Source organism: Calypte anna, chromosome 24, assembly GCF_003957555.1.
Source record: "Calypte anna isolate BGI_N300 chromosome 24, bCalAnn1_v1.p, whole genome shotgun sequence".
NCBI lineage: Eukaryota > Metazoa > Chordata > Aves > Apodiformes > Trochilidae > Calypte > Calypte anna.
This window is the reverse complement of record NC_044269.1, coordinates 4,713,709-4,741,665: the sequence shown is the minus strand read 5'-3', so window position 1 is coordinate 4,741,665 and position 27,957 is coordinate 4,713,709. Positions and strand designations below refer to the sequence as shown.

Here is a 27,957-nt window from a genome sequence, read left to right as displayed (position 1 = left end):
GGGGTTTGGCCCAGGGGCATCAAGAGGTGTGAAATGGCCCAGGGGAAGCCTGCCTGGGGATGCTTGCCCCAGGAATACTTGGCTGGGACACTCCTCCAGCTGGAGCACCAGCACCAGGGCAGGATTTGTGCAGACTCCTGTCAGACAGACAGTCAAGGTGTAGCTGGTTTTTCTTGAAGTGGCCGTGGCTGGAGAGACACACACTTATTTGTGGCTGAGGGCTGGGATTTTGCACGGAAGATGGGGCACCAGCCCTGGTGCACAGAGGCTTGGAACATGGTGAGGAGTGTGTGACTGTCCCAGGTCACAACCTGAAAAGACACCGTTGTCTTCTTTCCTTCCTGCCCTGGCTCTCCCCTCCTGCACACTGCGAGTTTTTCCCAGGGGACTGTGAGTGGATTTGGATCTTGATAAAATAGGAGAGGAATGGAGTGACTCTTCTTGGAGGGAAGAGTCCCAAGAGAAGGTAACCTGTGCTTGAAGTCTCACACATAAATACAGCTACGACTTGGAGTGAATCATGGCCAGAGAAGCAGATAGTTAGGAATGCAATTGCTGAAGCATGTTCCCTGATCTCTTTGGACTGGGGCCACAGTGATTTTTATATTTGGCTCTACAGAGCAGGTATAACCCTCCCCAGCCCTCTTCCCAGGTACTTGTGGTATCCTGGAGCTGGCCAGGGCACCCTCCGGTGGTCAATCCGGCTTGACTATTAGCCAGAATCCATTAACATCTAATGGGAAAAGCCTCAGGAACACGGCCTCAATAAATGTTGACATATTTGAGGTCAATGTAATCGTTAGGAAAATTTGCCCAGGTAATTAAAGCCAGACAAGGAGCTGCCTGTCCCAGAAATATTTACTAAGCTTTTTCTGAAGGCAGCACAATCAAAACCCAGTTTTATAACCAATCTGTGCAGGGCTCCCTTCCTACATCTGGTGCCCTGCTCACCTGATGCCTCAGCACATCGGGTACCCTGCAGGAACTCCTGAGACAGCCCTGGGCCCAGGCAGAACCTCATGGGTACCACGGGGAAGCAAAGGAGTGAGTTCTGCTGTGGATTTGGACCTCTGCTCCCCAGAGGCTGAAGCCCCAGACTCTGGGCACTCCTGCTCTCCAAAGTGATGCTGGCCAAACTGCAGCATTTGCTGTTTTCTTTTCTTTTCTTTCCTCCTTGAAGCTGCTGCTGTGAGACTGACACCGTGCAGCACCAACCTCAGCTCTATTTGGGTTTTTGTTTTGCAAGGGAAGTGTTGTTCTGCCCAGGAAAGGAGGCTGAAGAAAAAGATCTAAAGGCAGAGGAGAACCAGAGCTGAACTTACTTTCCTAGAATCATAGGAAGTCAGGGGTTGGAAGGGAAAGATTGAGTCCCAATCCCCCCCTTCCAGAGCAGGGTCACCTACACCAGGTCCCATAGGAACACATCCAGGTGGGTTCCTGGGGCTTCTGAGCCCCTGTTGCAATTCCTGAAGGTCTGGGTCTCTGCCAGAACATGGACCTACCCTCTGCTTCCTTCCCTCCTCATGTTCTGCCCACTCAGACCCCCAGGGAGCTGGGCTGCAGGTAACCAGCTCCAGAGGGCTCCTCCTTCCCTGTTTTTCCATGGGAAGAACCCTCAGAGACCCCCACAGCATCCTCGGTGCCTTCCACCTGCCCCCCAGCTCTGCCCAGGGAGCTTTTGGGTCGGATCCCTGTGCTGGCACCTCCTGCCCGGCACTGGGCATGCTCGGGGCTGGGGTTTGGGGTGGGTTCTGCTGCCTTGGGGAGGGGGATGCTCACATTTGGGGTTCTGTCCCCTTCCAGGGCCGGGATGAGTCCCCGCTTCTGCTTTCCCACGGCCGAACCCAACGCAGCCCAGCAGGGCGAGCCCAGGACCGGGGCGGAGGCCGCGGGGCAGTGTCCCCACGCGGTTACCGGGGCCGCTTCCCCGTTTTCGGGCTTCCCGTCGGCCTTTCCAAGAAAAGGGAAGCCGGCAGCCGGCAAGGGGAACCGAGCCCGTTTTGTAACCTCCGATACCACCGCGGCCTTGTCGGGAGGAGCCAACCGCGGCGTTCCCCGCTGGCCGGGCCCGGCTCCGTCCCGGGAAGGTGACAGCGGTACCGGTACCGGTACCGGGGGGAGGTGGTAGGGGGGTTCCGGAGCGGCCCTCGCCGTTGCCATGGTGACCCCGCCCCGCCCCTAGCATGGCCGCCGCGCCGCCCCCGCCTCCCCGTGCGCCTGCCCCAGCGCCAAGGGCGGGGCCGCTCCGCTCCCCCTTCCCGCGGGCTCTTGGCCAATCAGCGACGGAGCCGCCCCGGGGAAGGGGGCGTTCCCAGGCGCGCGGGGGGCGGAGCCCACCAATCAGCGCCCGGCGTGCCCGGGGCGGAGCGGAGCCGGAGCCGGGAGCCCCCAGCGCTGCCGCCGCCGCCACCGCCCGCGGCTCCCGCTGCCTGCCCGGTCCGGTCCGGTGCGGCCCGCTGGAGCGACCTGAAGCTCGGTTAACCTGCAGGCCCGTGGCTCGGTACCGGACGGGGGCGACGGAGTGGGCGAGAGCGCGCTCGCCGCCGCCCCCGCGCCGCCCTGATGTCGGCGCCGCTGAAGAAGGGCCCCGGGGGGCTGATCGGGCTGATGAAGGACGCGTTCCAACCCCACCACCATCACCTCGGCCCCCACCAGCCCGGCACCGTGGATAAGAAGATGGTGGAGAAGTGCTGGAAGCTCATGGACAAGGTGGGCCCGGCGGGAGGGAGGGAGGGAAGGGGGGGGCTGGGGCGGAAGCGGGGCTTGGGGGGGTCCGGGAGGGGCTGTGGGGTTAAAGACAGAGAAGGGAGATTTGGGGTGGAACAGGTTAAAGAAAAAGAGGGGGATTTAGAGGGGAGGGTGTGGAAGTGCGGTGGAGCATCTGGGGTTTGTAGGGGGGGGTTGGGGGGGGCTGCAGGGGTCGTGAGTGGATCTCCCACCCGTGTGGAATTGCAAAGGGAGGCACCTGGGAGCTGCGTGTCTGGAAGGTGGGACCTGGGCTGGGGTGGTGCAGGGTGTGTGAGGCAGAGCATCAGCTTTGTGGCAGTTCTGATGAGCAGGGACAGGGTCCTGAGCTCCTTTTCCTTAAAACTGGGAGCCTGGTAAAAAAAAAAAACAGGAGTCTTGAGGATAACCCTGTACACTAAATGCCTGTGTTTACAGAAGGATATGGAGGATGAATGTTGATGTTGCAGACAGAAAGCTGGGGTGTGGGAATGGGGAAGGGCATCTTCCAGTCCCATGCCACTCTTCAGGCCACTGCACTCTGGGGTCAGTAGGATCCTCCCCTCCTCCACCTTTAAAAACGCCAGGAAATGGCTTTTGCTGGAGGCAGGAGAGCAGAGACCCTGTGGCCTGATGGTGTGGTTGGGTATGGCAAGTGATTTACTGGCCCAGGTAGGTGAGTTGGTAAATCCATTGGTGTAAGAAATCCTGGTGAGTTGTTAGGGGATGCTGGCATTGCTTATGGAATGAGGGAGACACTGAGCACAGGCATCCAGAAGTGGGTATAAAGCAAACATGTAACACTTTTTCCTGGGATTTAGGTTGATTTTGTGATGTTGTTGATGTTCAGCTCTGAGAATCAAGAGCAGGCTTGATGTGGTGGGGTCTGCAATGTGCAGTGCATCTTATAATGTTGGGTTTGGGGCCCTAAAAGTAGTGCAGGGTAAGAGCATTGCCTGCAGTCCTTAGGGAGCATCACCTCACTCACTGCCTTCTTCCCTTCTGGGAGCTGATGGGCATCTCTCACCCAAGTGCCCTGCAGGCATCTGCATTTCAGCTTTTCTTTCTCTTTTCCCTGCATTGCTTATGCATGCAGTGTCTGCATCTCCTGCAGTAAATGCTAAAGCAGGCAGAGTAGGTGACTTTTTAAAAGATGTATTAAATTATCTCCCTGCCAAGAAATCACTTTGTGCTGGCTGGCTCAACAAAAGACATGCTTTGTAGTTGTGCTTGTGATGAGCTTAGATCACCTTCTGCAGAGCCTGGGATAAAGAGAAAAAAGTCCTTTGAGAAGTTCCAGTGGCTCCCTTACAAAGGTTGAGGGCATGCATAAGTGCAAGGAGTGGGAGAGGTGCTGCTTTTAGAAGATGAGTTTGACCCACAGACACAGCTTGTAAAAGTGCAGTTGTTCTTGTGGATGGGTTATAGATGTGTCTCTCAGCTGTGTTTGACCTCCTGACCTGGTCTGCTCCGAGGAGGACTTTGATTACCTTGGCATTTTGAATTGCAGTGGGATGGTGGTGTTGGTTGTGGGTTTGTTTTGGGGTGTTTTTTTTTTTTTTTGGGGGGGGGGTGGGTTCTTCCACATCTTCAGATTACAGGTGCAGGTTAAAAAACAAATAAAAATAGTTGTGTCCATGTTTAATAGATGATGTGTGGTTATAATAATGTGTGATTCTGTGTGTTTGCCTCTCAGAAATGTGTGTGCTGTGTCTGTGTGTGCACACAGAGCATCCAGGACCTGGTTTGTCAGGCTGCATAATCAGCTGCTGTTGTCATAGCATTGGTGCATTTCTGTTTTCAGATGTGACTGATGAATTTCCTATGCAAGCTGATTCTTGTCCAAATATTTTCCCCATAATGCTCTCCATAAGGTGCCTGACAGATTCCTCTCGTTTCAGATTCTTTTGCTTGAAGTTCTAATTCTTGTCAGCACTCCTCCTACAGCTGCACGTGGTCACACACAGTATGGACATAAAGCAGCTCTGTTCAGCACTGTGCAGCAGAATGTTCAGCTGAATTAGGTGACATTTTGGTGTTGATCTCCAGAGCAGAGGTTTAAGTGTGTCTTTGGAAGCTGCTCATGTTCTGAGGGGTCTTGTGAACCTGCAGGCTTGCAGTGAGGAACACCACAGGAAGCCACACACCAATTTTCTTGCATTTTCTCAAACCTAGTGAAGTGAATAGAATGGTTCCATTGGGAGGGGGCTGCTGGTGATGTGGATTCACCATGCTTGCTCATTTTATCAGTGTCTTGATTAAATAAAGCAGTGCTTAGTATGTGAAAATGTATTATTTGTTGGCTGGTGAAAGCAGTTTGTGTTTTTTCACACCAAGGGAATGAATGAATCAGTTCTGATGATGAATCAGTTCTTCCAGATGGGATCTGGGCAGCAGGTAATGCAGGCAGCCTGGGTTCCCTGCTGTGGATGGGGTTTGAAGAGGAGGTGGTGCAGGCATCAGCTGCTTAGGATGAAGTGTAAGGGATGCAGCAGAAGAATGGTAGAGTGCAGGGAGTAAGATATGGAGGAGGAAGGTGAGCTTTGAGATAAAGCCTCTCTGAACAGCATCCTGATGCCATTCAGCTTCTAAAACTGATAGAGGCAAATGCCACTCTAGGTCACCTTTGCTGGAGGTAGAAAGAGAAGCCAATACCAGCTCAGCAGGAGATAAGAGAAGTTTGAGGAGGCTTTCTTTTGCTGCTGATTTCAGTGAAGTTATCTATTCAGCTCTTACAGGAAGGAAGGGAGGAGCTGTGGCTTTTCAGAGCTACATTGGAGGTGGGCTGAGCTGAAAGGGAAAACCTGGTACCTGGCAGAGTAGCACCTGGGTGGTTTTGGAACTCTGAGCTGGGGACTTGGTGCCAGCACAAGAAGTGAGGTGCTGTAGCAGTGGCTGCAGCAGACAGGTTGGCATCAGCTGGTTTTGTGGGGATGAGCAGGATGAGAAAGTCATGGACCAAGAGGATGGGATGTGTAGAAAACTGAGAGAGGGGAAATTTGGGCTTCATTGGAGGAAAAAAGCTGCTATTTTGGCAGCTGGGGAGTCTGCCTTGAGGGGCTACAATTTGTACAGGTTTGTGTCCTCTTTGGCCTTCTTGACAAACAGTGTGTATTGTAAAAGGAGTGCATTTGCTTAGGTATTTAATTTTTTTTCTGAGTGCTTCTTCTTTGCTTCTGCTAACATACACCTAACCCAGCTATGTGACCTGACTGCAGCATTTCAAGAAGCTCACAGCTCCTGCTGTGTTTTTCCCAGGTTATCTCTGCATTGTGCCTGTGACAGCACTGTCACTGCTTTGCTATGCTTCTTACCCACTTCCTTTATTTGTGAAAGTTTAATGAAGCAGTGCTAAAGAGAAATAATATTTTACATCCAGAGATCAGCCAAGGCAAGCTGCAGAATCCTGGGGGAGGACATTCAGTTCAGGCCTTTTCCTCAAATGAGCAGGGAATAGATTCTTCCTTCGTAGAAGGAAACAGTTTTTATTTTCTGTACTCGAGTCTGGAAAAAGAAAAAATCTGTGGAGTCAATTTTAGGGTTATTCACAGGCCAAACTCTTTGTGCTCTGCTTGAACTGCTTTGGTTCTTCAGAAAAACCCCAAACCATCTATGTTGAAGGCTTATTTCTTAGAGTGGCATAAGCCAGGTAAACTTGGATGAGTTTGGGTGGTAGTTTAACAACACAGGTTGCTTGTGTTGGTTGCTGTCAGACCTACTAAAAAATATTTGCCACTTTTTATCCAGTTTCCCTCCCCATTGCTGGTCCCTGTGGAAGGCAGGGTAGCTTGCTGAGGGGCAGCTGTTCCCAGGGCTGGGAACATTCCTTTTGTGGTTGTCACCATGCTGCAAGTGCACATGGAAAGAAACAAGCAAAATGCAACTGCTTTTCTTGCTGCTGTCTTAGAAAATAACCGAGTTTGCTCAAGAGGCAGCAGTTCCTACTTGTGTAGCTTTGCTTAAATGCTTATCTTAACTAATTCCTGTCTACTCTGTAAATAAAGAAACCCATTTAATAATAAAATCACAGCGTTTTTGGCCTTTCTGTTAACTGTTTGAGGTATCTTTCCAAGTAATTTCTTGAGGAAGTGTTTTCCAGAGGCTGTGGGAATGGCTGTTTGCAGAACTTGCTTCTGCTGGGAGGAAATTTTTCCAAGTGATGTGAAGTTTGTTTCACTCCTGGCACCCAGTGGGTCTCTTGCTGGGTATGGAGTGACAGCCAAACTCTTTTCTACTACAGACAACTCAAAGAGGTGCATAATCTGATTTATATGCTTGCTTAATGTGGCTTCCTCAGAAGAGGTGACTTTTTATGAAGGTTTAAACCCAGTTTATAATAGACAATTTCTGTTGAGGAAAAGGTTTTGCTGTCTGTAGTACAAATCAGTTGTGCCTGAAAGCATATTTAGAACCTGCTCATTCTGCTTAGTGAAACTGGTTTTATTCAGAGGACAAACGTGCTGACTCAATTTGTTGATATGGTTCATTGTACAATTTTCACAGGCTCCAAGGAAGCAGCAGTTGAGGCATCAGAATCAATTGGATAAGTCAGTTGTCTGACCACCCATCTCCTTATCCAGACCTCATAATCCTTGGCAGCCTCTTCAAAATGGAGGGAGAAATTTGGTGCTTGTTTTCCTGTGTATTGCAGAGGTTTTTTTTAGGCATATGATGCTTTTAATTGCACAGATTTTTTATCTGTTTGAGTTTTGATACACTGGGTGCCTTTCAGTTCACTGGAACTGAGTCTTTCTCAGCTCTTATTTGAGGCATTACTGTAAGTCAGATATAGCTGGGGATCTCACTTAGATTTTTGCATAGACCCAGGGGCTGAGCTAAATGCTACAGCCCAGTTTCAGAATAAATGATTTTTACCTTCATAGTTCAAAGGAAGTAGGCATTTAAGTGTGCATTGCAGGAACTAGTTAATTCCTCTTGAAGGTTTCACAAAGTTTTCTAAACATGATGCACTGCAAAAGAAGGTGAGGTTGTTCTTTTATGTTTTCTTATCCTCTTTATTTAAGCTTTGTGTTCTGCAGTGCTGTGTTTGATACCTGTAATCAGGTATCACAGTCCATCACCTGGCAGTGTCATTAGTTTAGATCTCATATCTCAGCTTTGAGATAAATGGCAGAACCTGGAAGCTGTTAGCAAGAGGGCATTATGACCATACCAGCTGCTGAGATTGTAAACTTTGCTTGAGATTAATCTTGCCACCTCTGGTTTTGGCTGTTTTTATGACTGGACTTAAACCAACAAATTGATTTTGTGAATGCTTCGGTGTCTCGTGCTTGTAAGTTGCACTGCATTGTGTTTAAGGAAGTGATCATTACTTACTGGATTAAAAATGGTGCTTTCTTCATTAACCACAGGTGGTACGTTTGTGTCAGAACCCAAAACTGGCTTTGAAGAACAGCCCTCCCTACATCCTGGATCTGCTACCTGATACCTACCAGCACCTGAGGACCATCCTGTCGCGCTACGAAGGGAAGATGGAGACCTTGGGAGAGAACGAGTATTTCCGTGTGTTCATGGAGAACCTGATGAAGAAAACCAAGCAGACCATCAGCCTTTTCAAGGAGGGAAAGGAACGGATGTATGAGGAGAACTCTCAGCCTAGGTAATGGAGAGAAATGTTTTCAAATATTTATGATAGGAATTTGCTTTAGGGAACAGGAGCTTGAGCACACGTCTGCTGGTGGATGTGTTGCCTTGGCATGAAAACAAACTGAAGAGATGCAAGTCTGAGAGTTTTTTGGAAGATGCTGAACTCTGTGTGGTTTGGTTCACTGCTCTGGATGTGTTTAGGCTGTGTGGGAGTACAGCATAGATGCTGTTTGCAGCTTGAATTGTACAAAGTGAGGCTGCAGTTGCAGATTGAGCATTTCAAGGTGTGTTTGTCAAGAGAACACGAGCCTTGGTGTAGTCAGGGAGCAGAGATGCTGTGAACTTGGTTACAGGATGCTTGTGTGGAAACTTGATGTGCTTACCCATGGGGTGAGTGTTCTTTCAGTTCTAACCCAGTTGCAGTCCTAGAGCTGGGTCAGACCTTAACATCAGCGTGCAGGAAGCATCCTGCTGGTGTGGCTACACCACGGGTACTCTGACATCCAAGGCTCTGAGCACTCAGTGGCTTCCTTCTTAGGGCTGTAATGGCTGTTTTTTTCCCCTTGTAATGCTGTGGTTTAGATGTGTAGTCATTCAGATGAATTTTTTTACTCTCTTGCATAAAGTTATTCTGCGAATTTGTGAAGAGGACTCATTTTATTAGGAGAGCTTTAAAGCCACTCTTTAAATTCTGCTTTAGCTCACTTCCATTTCTGTTGAAAAATTAATGCTGCTGAAGATGTTTTTAAAGCTTTGTGTGCACTTCCTGACCAATCAGTACGTGCAATAACTTCTAGTTACTGTTTAAGACATGAGTTTTAGCAAGTAGATCTGATCCAGCTTGGTGACTTCTGAGTTGGTGTGGGGTTTTTTAGTGGAAATGCTATTTTTTTTACTGCTTAGGAGCTTATTTGGGTTGTCTCTGCTTAGTCGGTAGGTTGGTGTCTAAAACCAAATCATGAGTTTGAAACAATGATGGAAATATCTTCAGGCTTTGATCCTGGCACCAAATAGCATTTTCAGGAGTTCCTAATTCTGAATCTTTTGTCATACTGTGTCAGTAAGGTAAAGGGAAGTCAGTCAGGAATTCATTAGCTGTGCTACAATAATTAGCAGGTGTTCCTGAGGCTGTACACATTTCCAGAGCTGTTGCTCCTTATTCTTTATAGATCCACAGTGCTTTCTGATGCAAAAGGCACTGGAGACTTGTCACTTTAAATTTTAAAAACAAAACACAACCTTCACTCAGAGGTGAAGTTTGTGGCCTCCAGAGCTGAGACAGTGCAATAAAAGCAATTCTGTAGAGGGTACTCAGCAGGTCATTATGCAAAGGGAAAAGGTACAGCTGCCTATAGTGATAAATATATGACTTTTCTGACTGTAAATATTATTTATTGGGTTACTTTGTAACTAGTGATAACAAAAGCTGGTTAAACATATATTTTTTTTTTCTGCACTGTGGTTGTTCCACTGGTTGATAGTGCCAGTAATGCTGTCTCAGCTGCTCTGAACATGCCAAAGTTGCCTAAGCTCTTATTACAGTTTAATTTAGTGATTATGTTGGTGTATTTTTTGTTTCTGTAGCAGAAAGCTTTTCCTTCTCCTGACCCCCTACTTGCACAAAGGGGCTGCCATTCATCAGCCTTCCCTGCTACATAAATTACTTGTTGTAGCAGCTTTTTTGCTAGATTATTTTAACTAGATTGTGCTTCATTAAAAGATCCTGCTCATCAATAGGCAGGGACAGGAATTATCAGTTCCTTGGGAAAGGATGAATTAGGTTGAAGAGTCTCATTTTTCACCAGTGAATCAAATGTACTGGTTATGTTAAAACAGTCTGTTAAGAGGGAGAATTCAGAAGACTTAATTTCATAATAAAATCAGACCACTGCAAATGTTTCCACACTAGAATGCAGTTCTCTGGAGGGTGAGGATTAGGTGGAAGGCTGAAGAGAAATAATTTCTCAGGTTGGGGATTGGATGTGTAAGAAAAAGCACAAGTTATATTACCAGCTCAGCTTGCAAACTGTGGAAGAAGAACTCTTAACAAACCTGGCTAAGAAACCTGACAGTTCTCCTCCTCAGGTATGTGGTTAGGCTTATCATAAGCTTTCTTCATGTAACATGGAGTTGCAGAAAATGTCTGGGAAATGAGACCATATTTAACTGTCATCTCTCTGACAATACCCTTATGGGATGCTGGCTCAGCAGGATTTCAGATTATTCTCTAGCTCCAGAGTAAAGACTTACTGATTTACACAGGAAAACTGCCAATAATTAATGTCTACTGGAAATAACCATGCATATCTCTAAAGGGGAAGGAAATGCAGAAAGAATGACTTGGGGAAAAAAAAAAAAAGTTGGATTATAAAGAGGAAAAAGTTGGAAAACTCTTGTGCTATGAAGCAGAAGAGCCCATTGGGGGGGAGGAGGCAGTGTTCAGTGCTTTAATCTCATATTTTAGAGCTTGTACACACTCCTGTTCAGTGAAAAAAGAGAGTATAAAATGTGGAACTCAAATGGTGCATGTTATGTGTGAGTCCTCCTTCTGTCACTTCCTTCTACAGCTAAGACTTTTTTTTTTTAACAAAACCCACTAGTGTGAAGTCTACATCTGCATTTAAATTAGAACATCTTAAAGAAAAGAACAGGCTCCAAAGCTACCCACAAGAAAGGTTTCCTTGCCAGGCTCCAGCATATGAACACTAAGTAACTGCTTATTACCCAAGAAGAAATTCATTATCATTTAAATGTTGTTGGAGAGAAGAATGTGAATGATCTCTCTTTAATTTGGCTTTAAATTGCTAGTTTAGGTCTGAGTTGTGGAACTTCAGTAATGCTTAACACAGTTGGCAAGAGTTGCATTTATTTTAGCTTTTTGTCCAAAAGTGGAGTCTTGGAGCTGGCTTTAGAGATCTACAAAGATTGAAACAGTGAAGTATTTAATGGCAAAGCATGTTTGGAGCCAGCCTTTTATTCACAAGAGGGGCTAAACATGTTTCCTTTTTATCCAAAGAGTTCTGGGATGCAGGAGGCTACAAAACCAAGGCAGCATTACCTATAAAATCCTGTAGCACAAGCATTTAATTTGCTGGCCCTGAAATTGCTGCTACACGAGTCCTCCTGTGGAAACACTGAGTCTGTTAGAGAGCAGTGGCCCAGCACAGCTTCTGTAAGGTAACTTCTGTCGAGCCAGTAATAGTTAAATGGAATTTCATTCACTTCCTGTGCTGCAAGTTTCGTTGAAAGTAGTTCCGCTGTTTCTATTTTTAAAACTGATTACTGTGTGTAGAGGGCTCTGAAGCTGTCTCACACTCAGAACAGACATGCTGGAGTCACCTTCCACTTTCTGCCTATGTGCTGTGTGTTTTATGCTAAGAGACAGCACCCAGAACACTTCTGGTTAGTGTGGTGTAGCTGGTAAGATGCAGTTGTTCTTTCTGCAGAGGTTGCAGCTCACTCCTCATGTGGGGTGAATGTGAAAAGCACATTACATGCAAACCTCACATCTTTGTGGTTTCTGAAAGGTGCATTTTACATGTTGGAGGCTCAGGTTTGGTTTTCTTTTTTTTTTTTTGTTGTTTCTTTTTTTTTAAGCTCTTAAATCTTCAGTGCATCAGATTTTAAGACGTGAAGTTGTTACAGGAAAAAGATGTTTGCCTGTTAGCAGGACCCAAAAAACAGGTTTGGGGGTTGTTTTTTTTACTCTAAGCTTCTGTTCAGCTGTAGGGGATGCTAACCCTATCACCTAAATGTCATCTGGTTGAAAGTGGGGAATCCCAAAGTAACCACAGGGAGATGGTAAGAAATTTGTGTTTCTTTAGTTAGTATTTCTGGCAGTAGTGCCTAAGACCTGGACAGTATTCTGCAATAATGAGCATGAGATGAGGAATTAGAAGTTTCCAAACTGTAATTATAGTTTCCAGCATTTTGTCTCTCTGTCTTTTAGCTGACTCACCTGTAAAATGGGGTAAAAAAGGAAGTAATATGGTGTGCTTGTAGCTCTGCGTGTCAGAAACTAACATGGAGAGCCACTGGAGACATAAGGCTGCAATACCACAGAAGCCATTCTGGCCTGTGAGTTGTTTGAAAAAAATTTATTTGAAAAAATGCAAGTTTTCAGCAGTAGCAGTGAATAGATAGTGACTGGAGTGTGTTTTCCCTCTGTTGAGCTGAGCAGTCGTCTCACTTCCAAGCCACCAGTTTGTAATTCTTTCACCAAATAAACAGAATTTATGGAGAAAGGAAGTGGTACATCTGAGTTGTCCTGGGTGGATGTGGTGTTAATTGTGCAGTTCTGTGAGGACAGAAGGAATCAGAAACTCTGTCATCTGTTCCAGCAGCTTTCAGTCGATGAATATAGTGGTAAAGGTGTCAAATACTCACACATCACCTGTAATGCTTTTCCCCTAAATTTTCCATTAGAATAAATAGATACACTTCCAAAAATGCCCAGGTGGCCAAGAAGGCCAATGGCATCCTGGGCTGGCTCAGGAACAGCGTGGCCAGCAGGTCCAGGGAAGGGATTCTGCCCCTGTGCTCAGCCCTGGTGAGGCCACAGCTTGAGTCCTGTGTCCAGTTCTGGGCCCCTCAGCTCAGGAAGGAGATTGAGGTGCTGGAGCAGGTCCAGAGAAGAGCAAGGAGGCTGTGAAGGGATCCAGCAGAATTCCTGTGAGGAGAGGCTGAGGGAGCTGGGGGTGTTGAGGCTGGAGAAGAGGAGGCTCAGGGGAGACCTCATCACTCTCTGCAACTCCCTGAAAGGAGGTTGGAGCCAGGGGGGGGTTGGGCTCTTTTCCCAGGCAACTCTCAGCAAGACAAGAGGGCAGGGTCTCAAGTTGTGCCAGGGGAGGTTTAGGTTGGAGATGAGAAAGAATTTCTTTCTGGAGAGGGTGATCAGGCATTGGAATGGGCTGCCCAGGGAAGTAGTGGATTCTCCGTGTCTGGAGATCTTTCCAAAGAGCCTGGATGTGGCACTGAGTGCCATGGGCTGGGAACCACGGGGGGAGTGGATCAAGGGTTGGACTTGATGATCTCTGAGGTCCCTTCCAACCCAACCAATTCTATGATTCTATGATTCTTTGTAGTGTACTGAGATGGCATTCCTTGTTCTGAGCTACATTTTTAGGTCATGTTCCTTCAAAAGCCAAGTTGACAACTAGAGAGAGCCTTTCCATGAGCTTTGAGCAGGATGGGTTTACAGTAACTTAGGTTTCCTGATTTGAATTCTTTTTACCCTCTTCAGTCTTCATTGTTCCTTCAACATAAGAAGCTTTACATGTGTGACAGTGTGGATATGAAACTACAGCATTTGAGCACAATATTGTGACTAATCATCCAGTGGAGCACTCTTGTTATGTGAGGAACAAAATTACACTGTGTCAGATGCTTAGCTGTGAAGTAGTTGAGAAACATTGGAAGAAAATTAAAATTAAAAAAAAAAAATCTAGCTGGCAGTGTCAGAAATGGTGGTATTACATTAACATTGCCTTGGGGGAAGAAAAGCATTTTAGTTAGGAAGTGCAATAGGTGCTGTTTGAGTTTGTAACTTGGATTAATTCAATCGCATCCATGGAGCTGAAAGAGACAACGCTGGTTAAAATGTTAGGAAAAAAAAAAAAGTCTATAGGGTGGAAAAATCCTTTTGTCCAGCAAACAGGAAACTGGATAAGAAAAATCTGCCCTGGATCTGGAGCAGGCAGCAGCCCCAGAAAATCTCTCTGGGGCCCAGAGGGGCTGCAGCAAAGAGCCACAGAGCGACGGGAAGCGCCCGCTCGACCTCTTGGCTTCCCCCAAGATGCGTGGAGCAGAATCAGGTTTGGGGCAGGAAGGAAGCAGCACAGGCACAGCCAAGGGGGCAGGAGAGAGGAACATGTCTGCTCATCCCACAGAGCCTCTGGCAGGCCTGGCTCGACCTTGGGGAGCCAGCTGATGAATAAGCAGTGAGTAAGTGAAGAAGCAGGCTTGCCGCACGCTGGGTTTTGTTCCCCCCAAAAAGATTGCTTCAGACCTGTGTGCCCAGAGCCCTGCCAAGGTAGCAGAGTTTTACAGAGTTTAAGTGCAGCTAAACAGGCTCTGGTGATATTTCTGGATTGTTAAAGAAAGAGTTCTCTGCTCATATTGTGTCTGTGGAAGGAATAATGCCTCCACACTAGAGCTGAAGATGTTTCTTAATAAAATATTTGCTTACTGTCTAGAGTGGAACAACATTTGGCTTTCTGAGCTTTCCCTTTATTATGTTTGTCATTGATTTGCTATCTAACAATAATAAACAGAAGATTTCACATGTCTGAAGGCACTGGCAGGAACAGGAACTCCTACCTAACCTGTAGCTGTGGCTCTGTCTCTGGACCCAACCACCGAACAGAAACAGGCAGTGGGTTTTTGTTTGAAGCTGCCTTCAGCTCAGTTGCAGACAGGATGGTTTCTGTGGTCCCTGTGTGATGTTTCCAAAAGTGCTTGTATGAGAGGTGTTTAAATTCCACTGCCTGTCACTGGGATTTAGGAGCCAAAGTCAGCGATTCCCAAGCTGCAGTTGCCATCCCTCTGGTGCAACTCTTGGGAATGGTGTTTGTGTTCATTACCATGTTCAGCTAAAAGTTGGGAAGGGAGCCATAATAATCTACAAGAAACACAGAAGACTGTGGCCAAAAATCCTTGGGAATCTCTGGTTTAATTCACTTAAGTCTTCTTTGGCAATATTACCTTTCTTCTGGGAGATCCCTTGCTTCTGTGTAGTTGAAGCAGTGGAGATGGGGCAGTTGGTGATGTTACTAAAATATAATCACTAACCTGTGATATGCCCACCCAAGAAGTTCACTGGAACAGCAAGGATTTATTTGGTCTGTACTAATTTACAGATGTGTACCTTGGCTTGTTAAAATAAAGGAGTGCACTCCTGAAATGTTTGTTCCTTTCGTACAGGATCCAAAACCAGTTGCTGGATGTAAAAGCTGGTTGCTAAAATAAAATATTCTGCAATTTGGTACATCATAGGCACTTCCTGTGTTCTCCCTGTTACTTATCTGAGATACAGCTGAACTTGTGTAAAAAACAGTGATGAAGCCAGGGATTGAAAACGTTCAGGTATCAGAAACTTCTTTGGGAAAAAGAGCCTTTCAGTGTCTGTGTGTGGGGGTAAAATCATTTGTTTATCTCTCCCTAAGCCTGCGGAAGTTCTTGCTTCTCTCACTGCAATGATGAGCTTCCTGAAACTCCCCAAAGGGAAAAGGCTCTGAGGGAGCAGTGATGGGCAGCAGGACACAGGAAGATTCCTCGTCCCCTTGCACTGTGAATTGTCACTTTGCACGAGCAGTAGTTTTTGTTCAAGCCTCCGTTTTTGTAAACTTAATAAAAACAAAGAGCACCTCTTTTTGCCTGAGTGCTGGCTGGATTAAATGATTTGTAATAGCACAGTGTCACAGTGTGTTTGCTTTTTTTTTTTTTTTTTTGCCTTGCACTGCCATAAACCATCTTATTTTCTGTCATTTTGTGGAAGTGAGGGCTTTCAGAAGCCCTGGGGAACAAGGTCTTGCAGCTACAGCCTCTGATTTGTGGTTTTTCTAGTATTTGTCACCTTCTACAGGGATGTGGGGGGAACCTGCCCTCCCTAGGGACAGAGCTGGGGTGGGAGTGTGCAGTTAAATCATCACCTCTGTAGCATTGCCCAATGGCTGTGCCTCAAATCTGAGCTTTCCCCGGGTAAATGCAAGTGGTAAATGCAAGAAATGGACAAGTTTGACTTAGAGCAGAGGGGGGAGATGGACGAGCAGGTACTGATGTGGTAACAGCCTGGGTTTGCACTGCTGCAGCTACTCTCTGTAGCCACTCATCTTCATAAGTGTGATGGTGCTCATGTGGGGAGCCATGACTTGGCTGTTCTGAGACAGCTTTGTGTAAACTACTGAGGATCCTCTACAGTTTAAGACATGCTTCATAAACCTCCCTAAATGTAGGAGGTGAGGAGCAGCAGTAGCACTCCAAAGACAGCAAGGTGACTTGGAACTGTGATGCACTGACAAGGCAAGGGGACTTTCTGAGAGCCCCTCTCTGTGGAGGGCAATTAAATGACAAAGAGTCAAGACCAACAAAGGTTTCCAGTCTGTGGAGTTGTACACACAACCACATTGTATGGCTGCTTGAAAATACACAGAGTTTGAACGTGCAATGCACCCAGTAGACAGCTGCTAAATGAAAAAACCTCTGGAAGAGCATCTGGGTGGTTTTGCATCTGACAATCTGAAGCACCTGTTGTTATCAGCTATGTATGAAAACCAGAATCCTTTGCTGTACAGCTGGCATCTTCTCTAAATGCTTTCAGCAGCTTTCACTGCTGAGATGCAAATTAAAATGTTGTTGAATTAAATAGGGGTAAGAGAGAACTCTGTCCAAAGAAGTTTTATAGTTTTGAGTACCACAGACCTTCTGGTCTACCCAGACTATCCTGTTCTTTGAAACCTTTCACACCTTGACTTAACCAGGAAAATAACCTCTTCTCCTCTGCTCCAAGTTTCCAGTGTAGGAAAGGGCATATCCTGATGGACTAGAGCACTCCTGGTCCATGGATGTCAGCAGGCAGAGGGGGAAGCTGGGGTACCAAGATGTAGTTCAGACTGGATGGTTACACAGTGTGCCCTGACTGCCAAGTTATTACCATTTTAGAAAAAAACCTGCAGGTGTTTTGACTTCCCCTTCAGAGCTGGGCCTGATATTATTGGTTAGATGATCTCTGAATGAATCTGCTGTGTTGGAAACCTCTGGAGACTTGGAAATACATTCAGTTTACATGGTCTGAGGATTAATAGTTATGGGTGCTCTCGTCAGGAATTTTCAGACCCAAGAGCAAAGGAAGCTGAGGAGGGTTTGGCTCCAATTCTGCTGTTTCTTAAGAGTTCATGCCTGAAAGTTGGGTTTTGGACATCTGTGAATGCATTGCCTTCAGGGGTTTGCCTTGGAAACAACCTGCCCACCTCAGAGAGGTTATGCAGAGTTCATCAGTATGGAAAATGTCTTGACAAACGCTGCCCTTGCTGATAAGTGGTTGATGTATTCTGCATGCTGGGTAATACCCTTGAAAGGAAGTCCCAAATAAGAACAGGTTTTTAGGCTATGATACTTCTTGAATAGTGATAGGTACTGTTTGTGTTTTGTACTAAACCAGGTCTGTGGTTTCTAAAAGAAATGTTTGTTTTTGTGGTTCCTTGTAGGCGTAACCTGACAAAGTTATCCCTGATATTCAGCCACATGCTGGCAGAACTCAAAGGTATTTTCCCAAGTGGCCTCTTCCAGGGAGATACATTCCGGATCACCAAGGCAGATGCTGCAGAGTTTTGGAGAAAGGCTTTTGGTGAAAAGTAAGTTTCTAACTGTGCTTAAAAGTAGAGATGTGGGAACAAGTTGCATGCAGCACTGACTACAGTTCAGTCTTTGAATTTGATTCCTTCACACAATTTAAAAGTTCAGTTTTGCACTTCAAAAAGGTCTCTGTCAGGTTAAAATGAATGATAGGAGAGACCTGCTGATCATTTGCTCCATTCACTGGCTCAAAATACAGGATTGTTCCTACATTATTTTTCCCAGTTCTTTGTCCAGTGTGTGTTAAGTGTGTCAAGTGATGGGGCTTTCCCCACTTTTCCTAGGAGACTCTTGTGCTGTCACAGAGTTTCCTTGAATTGTTCAGCTTAAATTTTCCTCTCTGATTCCTTAACATGTAAGTAAACTCCACAGACTATCCATAATAATCTTTCTTATGAAGGTTACCATGCCCCTGGTATTAGTTGTCCTTCAGCTAAGCCATTATATTAAATTCTTTTCATCATCTTAAGTCTTCCCAGTCACTTAGTCACCTTTCTTCTGGCTTCTCTGAACTTTTGTCAGTTTGTGTGATGGTTTTGTTAAGATAGAATGAAGGAGAAAGTGAATTGCAATCTTTGTGTGTCAGTTTTAGGTTTTGTCTCTAATAGAATGTTTGCTAAATGAACTGTAGAGGTGTCCACAGCAACACTTGAGGGTTAAAGTTAATGGAATTGGGTGCTGCTTTCCAGCTAGGGTAACTAAGTTACTTCACCTAAAGAGTCTAATTAGTAGCTGTCAGACAAAAAGCAATAATATATTAGTTATGAATAACACAGTTGTCTGAATCCAGACACGTTCTTTCAGTGTTTCCATTCCACTTGATCTTTTAAAAGAAGGAAAATATTCCTTTAAACAGGATACTCTGTTTTTGGCTTCTGATTATCTTACCTTTCTAGGTCATTCCTCTTCAGAGAATTGTTTGCAGCTTTTTTGTAAAAAAAATACCTAACCCTCTATTATAAACTTGCTGCTAACTCCTTCTCTACCAGATTATGGAATTCTGACCAAGTGATGGTGTGGATATACAGCCCAAGGTACACACAAACATTGACATGACTGCAGAAAGAGGGAAAGGAGGAAGCAGAACTGAACTTTAGGTTCCAAAGGTTTGCATATGCAGTGAAAATTATCTGAAGTTCATTTGGCTGCTGATTTCCTTCAGTCCTAAGAAATTCAGTGCTTGCACAATGGGAACAAATATCTTGTGGCTCAGTGGGTTTTTCTCTCTGCCATTATATTTCTCACATACAAGAAAGAACGTGGAAGATCTGTAGATGGTAGTGGGCTTCAGACACTGCTTACAGGTGGTTTGGTTTTCCCTAGGACTATTGTTCCCTGGAAAAGCTTCCGTCAGGCCCTGCATGAAGTGCATCCCATCAGCTCAGGGCTGGAAGCCATGGCTCTGAAATCAACGATTGACTTGACTTGCAATGACTACATTTCAGTGTTTGAATTTGATATCTTCACACGACTTTTCCAGGTAAGGATTGAGGATCATCAATCACTTAAAATGTGTCCTAATGCTTCGAGTTAGACTCTTCTCCCAGGACAAACTAAAATGACATTATTTATGCTGTAAGGGATTTAATCATCTTGTCTTTCATCCTCTAAACATCTCTAGCAATACTTAGGACCCTGTATTGCAGTAAAACTGGGTGTTCCTTTTGGTTATAGAAGATTAAAATGCCTAAATATATACTGCAACTGTAAGGCACATTCAGTATTCTCAGTTTTTCCCTTTCAAAGGTCACTTTAAGTTCTGGCACAACTTCTGTTAGCCAGAAAATGTGAAGCTAAGTTTATCAGTCTTTCTTTCCATGTCAGATTTATTTTCCATAGGGGGGTTGTTCAGGATGAAGCAGAAGCATGGAAATTTGGGGTTCCTAGCTTTGAACTAACTCAGCCAGGACATTGTGGGCACGAGAAATAATTTGTTTTTGAAGTAGTATTAATAGTAGTTAAATTCTAACCCACAGTCTTTAGTACCAAACAGAAGAGCACAGCTTCTGATGGTGCAATTGGATATTTACAGGAACTAGCACTTACTTCTTTGGCTCTGACTTGTCTTTTCCCATGTGATAGGGTGGGCTGTAATTAAGATGTGTCTAGATGAAAAATTCCCATGTTTGGTGTTGCAGTGACTGATCTTATTCATCACTTTTCCCAATTATTGTACCTGAAGAGCAAGTTAAGAGCTGCTGCAGTTTCCAAGAGCTGCAGAGTACTCGGGGAGAACATTCAAATGGTTGTTATGCCTTTTTGTGCATAATTTTAAGGAATATTTAACATCTGTGTCCTGGCTGATTTATTCAACTCTTAGACTAGCCAGTAATCCTTGCCACACCCAAATGAGGTTAGGTGGCTGAGGAGTCACAAGCATCTTACACACAGTGAAACTGAGACAAAGAGGATAAGTCATTTTTCTGAGCCATGTAGGAAGCTGGTGTTAAGGATCAGATCAGTCCTGGTTCCTGGTCCTTCACATAATCTGTTTGAACTCCTGTCTTTATCCCAGGAATGAGTCATTTTCTCTGCAGAAGCAGCAAAAGTTGGTAGGTATTCTTGAGCTGTTTTTTAATGACCTCAGTGACTTCTCCCTTGGCATTTATTAAAGGAGCTTTGATTTAAGTCTCTCTTGTGTGGTGTTTTTATCACTGACAAGAAAGGAGCTCAAATGCTGAGGCCACTGCATGAGAATGGAGTTTTCAGCTCCTCTGCTGGATTTATGGTGGGATAAGAAACCTGCTGCTTAAACTGAAGAACCAAGCCCTTTGATTCTATGTGTTGCTACCTTTTAGAAGTGCCTGGTTAATCCATTTCTTTGTTGTCTCTCTAGCCATGGTCCTCTTTGCTCAGGAACTGGAATAGCCTAGCAGTGACTCACCCTGGTTATATGGCATTCCTGACCTATGATGAGGTGAAAGCCAGGCTTCAGAAGTTCATTCACAAACCTGGCAGGTCAGTGGCTTTTTTGGTTCTTCTTGCTAACATTGCTGATTGTTGCAATGACTATGGAGGTTCCATTTTGCCTTCTTCCTCCTTCCTCTGAGATTTAAAGTGTGGAAAAGCCATGTTTGCCCTGTATTTTGAGATGCCCCTCCCTGTGGTGACTTTCCTCCTGCCTACTCCCACAGCATCTCCCACTGGCATGAGCAGGATGCAGAGATGCTCACCCCCAGAGGGAGCCTATATACCACAGGCTCAGTTCAGGAAATTTGGACCACAAATAAGATGTATCTACAGGTCCCATCACTTTCTGGTACAGATACATAACAGCAGGAGAGCTGAGCAGATGGCAGTGTGTAGTTTGGGAGCCAGCTTCAGGCAGACAAGGCAGCTGAGCAGAATTTGCAGTGTCAGAAAGCAGAGCTGGCTGCAAGGGGATTCTGGATGGACTTCAGGGGTGGATGAGCACTTTTGGGCTACCTAATGTCCTCAGGTGGAGCCCAGTGCTACAGGGCTAACAGATTTCTCTTTATGCAGGAAGGACCAAGTGTTCATTCCTGCAGGTTGTTACTATGCTGCTAGCTCTGTGCTGGCTTTAAAAATGGAAGCCTTTTATAGCCTACTTGTTGGGTTTGTTGATTGGTGTTTTTTTTTAAAGTTTCATTTGAAAGAAATATTTTAATGGTGCTGACTTTTCTTGCTCTGGATTCTGGGTTTAATTGTACCTGGAGGCCAGTGCTTGGATGCTTTTCTCACTTATATCAAATTGCAAGGTTCTCCTTTGATCTGCCTGGGGGAAATTTGAGGGAAGCTGGTATAAATCATCTAGTTGTTCCTACAACTGCTTGCTGGCTTGAGATAGCCAGACAAAGACTGCCTACTTGAAATGTAATCTTTTCCCTCTGTTCCTGTCCAAGCTGAAGTTTCTTTTCCTTCCTGTTTTTAGTTACATTTTCCGACTGAGCTGCACACGACTGGGTCAGTGGGCCATTGGCTATGTCACTGCAGATGGGAACATTCTTCAGACAATCCCCCACAACAAACCTCTTTTTCAAGCACTGATTGATGGCTTCAGGGAAGGCTTGTAAGTAACTTCACCAAAATTAAGTTTTTTGCCCTTTTTCACCTTGTGTTTGTTTTACACATTTTGATCCTGTGGTGAGGTCTTAAAGAATGGTAAAACCTGCCCTCTGGGTCCTTCACACATTGTCTGCTTCACAGGAGAGGCAGCATGTTGCAGAGGTCAAGCAATCACACTTGACATCTCTCAACCCCTTTTGGACATCTCGCAGCTCTTCCTTTTTATTTAGACCTTGATTCAGCAAAGCAGCTCAATCATATGAATAGTCCCATTGATGTCAGTGGAATAATTCATATGCTTAACTGTTTTGGCACTTGAGACTCCTCAGATGGCTGTCTCTTGCACTGGAGAGCTGTGCAGTCCTTTGCAAAAGCAGATGATAAATGTGCATCAGTGTTTCCCTTCATAGGTTCTTTCCCAGTCAAGTCCTGAATTTGAACCACCACGACTGCTGTAATGACATCAGCTTTCTTTCTCTGGATTTTACAGTTTCACTACAGGATGATTTAAGAAGAGTGGTTTGGGACCATAGCATCCTATTTAAATAAAAATTGCTGCCAGGGTGAAAGACAAGCTTATTTTTCTTTTTAAGAATATGTTTAGGTTTTGTCTGATAGTAAACTTGTTCCAGAACTTCTTCTGAATTTGGAATACCTTGAATTTCCACCCCTCACTTCTCACCCTCTTCTTTCTTTCCACCACCATTGCCAAAGAAACATTTTACATGTGTTCATGTGTGTGTATGTATATGAACATATATAGAGAGAGGTCTTTTTTTTCCTTTTCCCCCAACTGCTTACAGTTATTTATTTCCTGATGGCCGGAATCAGAATCCTGACTTGACTGGCTTGTGTGAGCCCACACCTCAGGACCACATTAAAGTTACACAGGTGAGCAAAGTATTCCATCCCATCAAACTCACTTCCTTTCTTCCTAATTTCTAGCCTCCTTAGCTGTTTATACAATTCAGTCATACTTGGTGCCCCTAAGGCTTCTTTTTGAGGTCTATGCATTGTATTTTACAGGAGTTGCAGAACTCATTGAATTGGAGGAAGGGGCAGAGGAGAGTGCAAAGGTTAGGTACAGCTCTGTGCAGGGCTAGCAGATTTTAAGATAGATAATTTTTAGGATGTTGTGCCAAATATTCATTCTTTTACACCATCCAGCATGTTTTGAGCCCTGCTTTCCCAGGCTCTTCTTGGGACACCTGAATGGAAATTGAAGGCCACTTTTTTTCAGAGAAAATCTTTGCAGACTTCTGTTCTCCTTTGCACTGTGTTCTCACACTTGGAATTTATTTATTTCCTGCAAATCTTGTGCTGGGTTTCTTGTAGCTATGACAAATCATACTTCTTATTTCACAGTTATCAACCATCTCTGTCTGTTTCTCCCCAAGGAACAATATGAACTCTACTGTGAGATGGGCTCCACCTTTCAGCTGTGCAAAATCTGTGCTGAAAATGACAAGGATGTGAAGATTGAACCATGTGGCCATCTGATGTGCACGTCCTGTCTCACTGCATGGCAGGTGAGGGATTGCTTCTTGTTCATCTCACTGACTGGAGTGAGTTGCTCCTTTATGGAAGTGATATAATCTCTGCTTAAAACCATGCAGTTTCCTTCAGGTATGGAGATAAGAGGGCATAACTGAGGACATAGGTTCATAGTTCAGTGTTACCATGCCAGCTTCACAAGGAGCAGCTGGTTAGGTGCCTGATCTCTTTATTTGGGAACAGGCAAGAAGTGCAAGGACTTGCTAAAAATCTTCACAGGGAAAACAGTCCCCATTACTGCAGCACATGTTGCCTTCCAGTCTTCCCCTCTGTTGAAAGATACCTGCCAAAAAGCAGGGTTTAAAGCTCTTTGTATGTTAAGTCTGTGTTTAATTTCTGCATCCCAGTGACTATTATAACAGATCTCTTCTCTTCCCTGAAGGAATCAGAAGGCCAGGGGTGTCCTTTTTGCCGCTGTGAAATCAAAGGCACAGAGCCAATTGTAGTTGACCCCTTTGACCCCAGAGGAGGAGGAGGATTACCAAGGCAAGGGGCAGAAGGAACTCCCTCACCCAATTATGATGATGATGACGATGACAGAGCTGATGACTCCCTCTTCATGATGAAAGAACTCGCTGGTGCCAAAGTAAGGTCATGGGGAGATGTGGCAGTATGGACACAGACTGCATCTTCCCCATAGTTTTCTGTGGTCCCAATGGTTTGTGCATGTGAGGGTTGTCAGACCTCATAACAGGAAGGATTTTACTCAGGATGGAAAATGGGGATTTAGGTTCAGTTTGGTCAGTTCAGTTGACACTGTCAGTTTTACTAGGCAATGTTGGTCACGCTTTGAAATCCTTGATCTTTTGTGGATTGTCTTGAAAGAGTCCTTAGAAGGGTGAAAATGCTGTCTTGATCTGCTGGAATGTAAGGTTTGTAACACTTCTCTGCATGCTTAGCAATTCTGGTTTTGATTTACAGCCATACTTCACCCATATCAGCAAAAATTCACCCATTCTGCCCAGTGATCAATACAGCCAACCAGATAGAGTCTTCCCAAGGTCCTTGTGACTAACTGGGTAGAGGGCAGGTTATTTTGCTGAGGAAGTCAGTTTGACTGTGTTCTGATAAATTTGTATAATAAAGGTGTGGTAAATCTGCCAGGAGATGTGTACAAGACAGGCATTCTTTAAGGGGCTCTGCATATTTTCTTTTCTAAAAGCTCATTGCTGATCTTGCACATCAGGTTTTAATTTAGCTAACTTATAATAGTTGAATTCACTAAAAAATAATCTGCCTTTCCTGGTCAGAAAGAATCCTCTACACTGTTTGACCTGCAGTCATATTTCTCTTTAGCTTCCACCCTGTGAAACTGTGTTCTGAACCCTGTTCCTGAAGGAGGTTTCTGTACACATAGCTTGGGGAAGCAGAGGGTTTTCCTCAGTGTTCCATCCTGCCATGGGCTGTGGTAGGTTAGTACTGAGGAGCTTTTGGCATTAGTGAGTTCAGACCTGTATAAAGCTTTTTAAAGTAAGAGAACACTAAGCCTTACTTGCCAAATAAACTCTGTGAAAAAGAGAACAAGTGCTGGAATGATTTGTTAGGTTGGCAAACAGCTTTCCAGGGACAGAACCTGAGGTTTTGGTGCACACTGCCTGTAACACTGTAGTTCAGGCACTTTGCGGAGTGATCAGGAGGTTTTGCAGCAGATTGTGCCCTCTGGTGTTGAAAGGGAAACAAAGTTTGGTGCTGCAGAACAGAACAGCTTGGCTTTTCTGTTATGAATTGCATTTTTAGTTGTGTGCCTCAGCCCCTTGGTGATCTTCAGGGCTTCCTGGAAGCCAAATGATGTTGTGCTGTGAAAGTGCCTTCATTTAATCATTCGTTTACATTTGTAATTTGTGATCCTGAAGCCAGGGAGCTGGCAAGCCTCTCAGGTGGGAAGGAATTCTGTTGGATTTTACCATTTGGTGATTTTCCCATTGTTTTTTTCCCTTCAGGTTGAACGTCCTCCTTCCCCATTCTCAGTAGCTCCCCAAGCCACCCTTCCCCCTGTGCCACCACGACTGGACCTGCTGCAGCAGCGAGTGGCCAATCCTCCTGGAGCTTCCAGTCCTGGCACCACTTCAAAGGTCAGCATTTCAGTTCTGATCTTGGGGGGCAGATGGGAACCCAAAGTATTCGCTGTGACATCCCTAAGTACTTCCCCAGATTTTTTTCTTCTTCCTTTTCTGTAGTTTTTTTAGGTCAGTTTCTTTCCATTCTCCACACCAGTTGGTCCCAAAAGCAAATGGAATTCATGGGGTGAAAATCCCCTTTTTTGCTGTTTGAAGAGCTTGTCTTTTCTTCAGAATTGTCCATGCAGTTGCTAGAAAGAGGCTGGTCTTAAGGTGACTAACAGAGGCAGTGATCCTGGTGACATTTGGTCATTGGCTACTGAGATAATCAGAAGTTCTTCATCTGGTTTGGATGAAGTAATGAAATTATACTTGTATATTCAAGCAGAAGAAAATACTCATTTCTGTGAGTATTCATTCCTGGCTGGTGAATGTTACTTCTATTAAAAAAGCCAGAACTGAGTATTTTTTTTAAAATTATATGTAGCCTTTGTTTGGAATCCAATCCAATGCTGCTCTAAGCCTTTTTTTTTTTTTCCTCTGGTGTGTTTAGTGCCTTGCTGTAGCTCTGCAAGGCTGTAGAGAAGGCATTTTGGGAGGGTTAACTTGTGGAGACATGGGGAGTTATCTCCAGATGATTTATTGTCAAAACAAATAAAACTAAAACCACAACTCAACCCTTCTCCCACCTCCCTTCTCATGTTTTCATGGCCAGAATGCCTCTGTTAAGCAACATTTTGCATTCTTCTGCATTCCAGGCTGCACCTGGCACTCTTCACAAGGATAAACCTTTGCCGATCCCACCCACGCTCCGGGATCTCCCACCACCCCCTCCTCCAGACAGACCACATTCCATTGGGACTGAAGGGAGACCCCAGAGACGTCCCCTGCCCTGCACTCCAGGAGATTGTCCTGCCAGAGAAAAGCCACCCCCAGTGCCCTCCACCCGTCAGGGGGATCCGTGGCCATCCAGACCCATTCCTAAAGCCCCATCTGCAGCTGTCAGCCCTGCCGACCCTTGGGCTGGGAGGGAGCTGTCAAACAGGCACTCTCTGCCCTTTTCCTTGCCCTCCCAGATGGACTCCAGGGCTGACAGCCATCGGCTTGGGAGCACCCTCAGCCTGGACAACCCAGTGGTGAGTAGAGCTGTTGGAGAGGAAGGTAATCTGTAAGGAGTGAAGTCTCCCCAAGTGCCCTCTTCTTATCTCTGAATTGGGTGATCTGATGGAAAGGAGCTGGTGAGTGCCAGGCAGAGGGGAATTATGTGAGGACTTCTTCTTCCAGAAGGATTCCCAGGCCTCTTGGGAGCAAGGCTGAAATCCCACTTAGTGTAGTCATCAGCCACCATTTCATAACCCACTATTCACCATTAAAAACTGAGAATGGTTTTGTACTGGGAGCCACTATCCTGAAAAAGTGCAGTTGACTCTTCTCAGTCCTTTAAAACTCACACAGGAGCTTTAGTTATTTAAACACAGTAAAACCTGAGTTGAAGTTGGATCTGTTACTTTTACCAGTGTCATTATGTGTGACTCAGTAGTCCAACATACTGTGCTCTAAAAGAAATCACAGGCAATTTTGCTTTCTTTGATTCCATTTCCCTCATTTTTCCTTTTAAAACCTTCAGCCTTCTAGAATTGAAAACAAGTAAATTTTTAGCCAGATTGTCTAGGAAAACTATACTTGGGCAGTTGTCATTCTGTCTCCCTATGCATCTGCTTGTCTGCATCCTTCTTTTCTCTTGTTCCCCATTAACAGTTTGCCCAATTTTGGCTGAATTTACCAAAGCTGTTGTAGTCTCAAAAGATCTGAAATTCCTGCAGTTTTTGTAAACAGGCTACAGGAGAAAAACCTCACGGAGGGAAAATTGTCACAGAGCTCCTAAGGTGTCAATAAATGCTTTTTTGGTATAAATGCAGAGGCTTCATTCCCCAAGAGCACATGTGGAATGACTGACTGAAAGCTTTGCAACTGCAATATATATGTAGTGAGTGTTTCTGATTCCTGCTTTTGGAATTTTTTCTTTCAGAGCTTGAACAGTGTCCAACAACAACCTCAGAGTGTGAACACCCCAAAATTAAACCCTCCTCATCTGCCAATGCCATCTACTCCTTAGCTGCCAGGTCTGTTGTTTTCTAGCAAAAATGCTCTTTTATAACTTACAGGATGGTAATTGTAGGGCTCTCTTTGTGCTGGTGCCAGGGACAGAGTTTGACACAACTCTCGTCAGCCTTGGTTTCAGTCTCTGAGAGATTCAAAATACAGTCTTTGTGGGAAGTAGGTGATGTACAATGTGTGTGGTATTCACACCTTCCTTTTGCTTAATGGCCTTGTGCCAGTGTACCCTTGCAGCTGGTCTGCTGAGAATCCTCAAAGCCAGGTTATTTCTTTAGACAGAATCACTATAAAATAACTGCTTGTTACTTCCACTGTGGATTTGAAAGGTTTCTTTGATATTCATTAGATTTTGGCAGAAATGTTTTTCTGATGTTTGTATCTTGTTGCTTCTGCCCCAGACCTCTTGCCTGTACCTAAAACTGCCTACTGGGGAACAGTCTGAAAGTGATGAAGGACACTGAATACATGTCACCATCCCTCTCTGCCTGTGGTGCCTCCAGGTCCTGCTGTACAAAAACCA

The 27,957-nt window shown here is 45.1% G+C and overlaps 1 protein-coding gene across 1 annotated transcript; it reads left to right on the top strand.

Annotated features, from left to right (window-relative positions):
- The first annotated feature begins 2,375 nt into the window (after positions 1 to 2,375).
- CBL (Cbl proto-oncogene) lies at positions 2,376 to 27,957 on the top strand. Its single transcript, XM_030464679.1, has 13 exons — positions 2,376 to 2,709; positions 8,097 to 8,344; positions 17,535 to 17,681; positions 19,006 to 19,162; positions 20,519 to 20,640; positions 21,575 to 21,712; positions 22,512 to 22,599; positions 23,106 to 23,237; positions 23,645 to 23,848; positions 25,203 to 25,334; positions 26,078 to 26,455; positions 27,349 to 27,442; positions 27,836 to 27,957. The coding sequence occupies exons 1-12, from the start codon at positions 2,563 to 2,565 to the stop codon at positions 27,433 to 27,435; spliced, it is 1,980 nt and encodes a 659-aa protein (XP_030320539.1). The 5' UTR covers positions 2,376 to 2,562; the 3' UTR covers positions 27,436 to 27,442; positions 27,836 to 27,957.

Coding starts and splice junctions, on each gene's coding strand:
- CBL (XM_030464679.1), top strand. CDS start 2,563: ATGTCGGCGCCGCTGAAGAAGGGCCCCGGGGGGCTGATCGGGCTGATG. Junction 19,163..20,518: donor TCTTCACACGACTTTTCCAG/GTAAGGATTGAG, acceptor TTGTCTCTCTAG/CCATGGTCCTCTTTGCTCAG. Junction 23,238..23,644: donor CCTGTCTCACTGCATGGCAG/GTGAGGGATTGC, acceptor TCTTCCCTGAAG/GAATCAGAAGGCCAGGGGTG.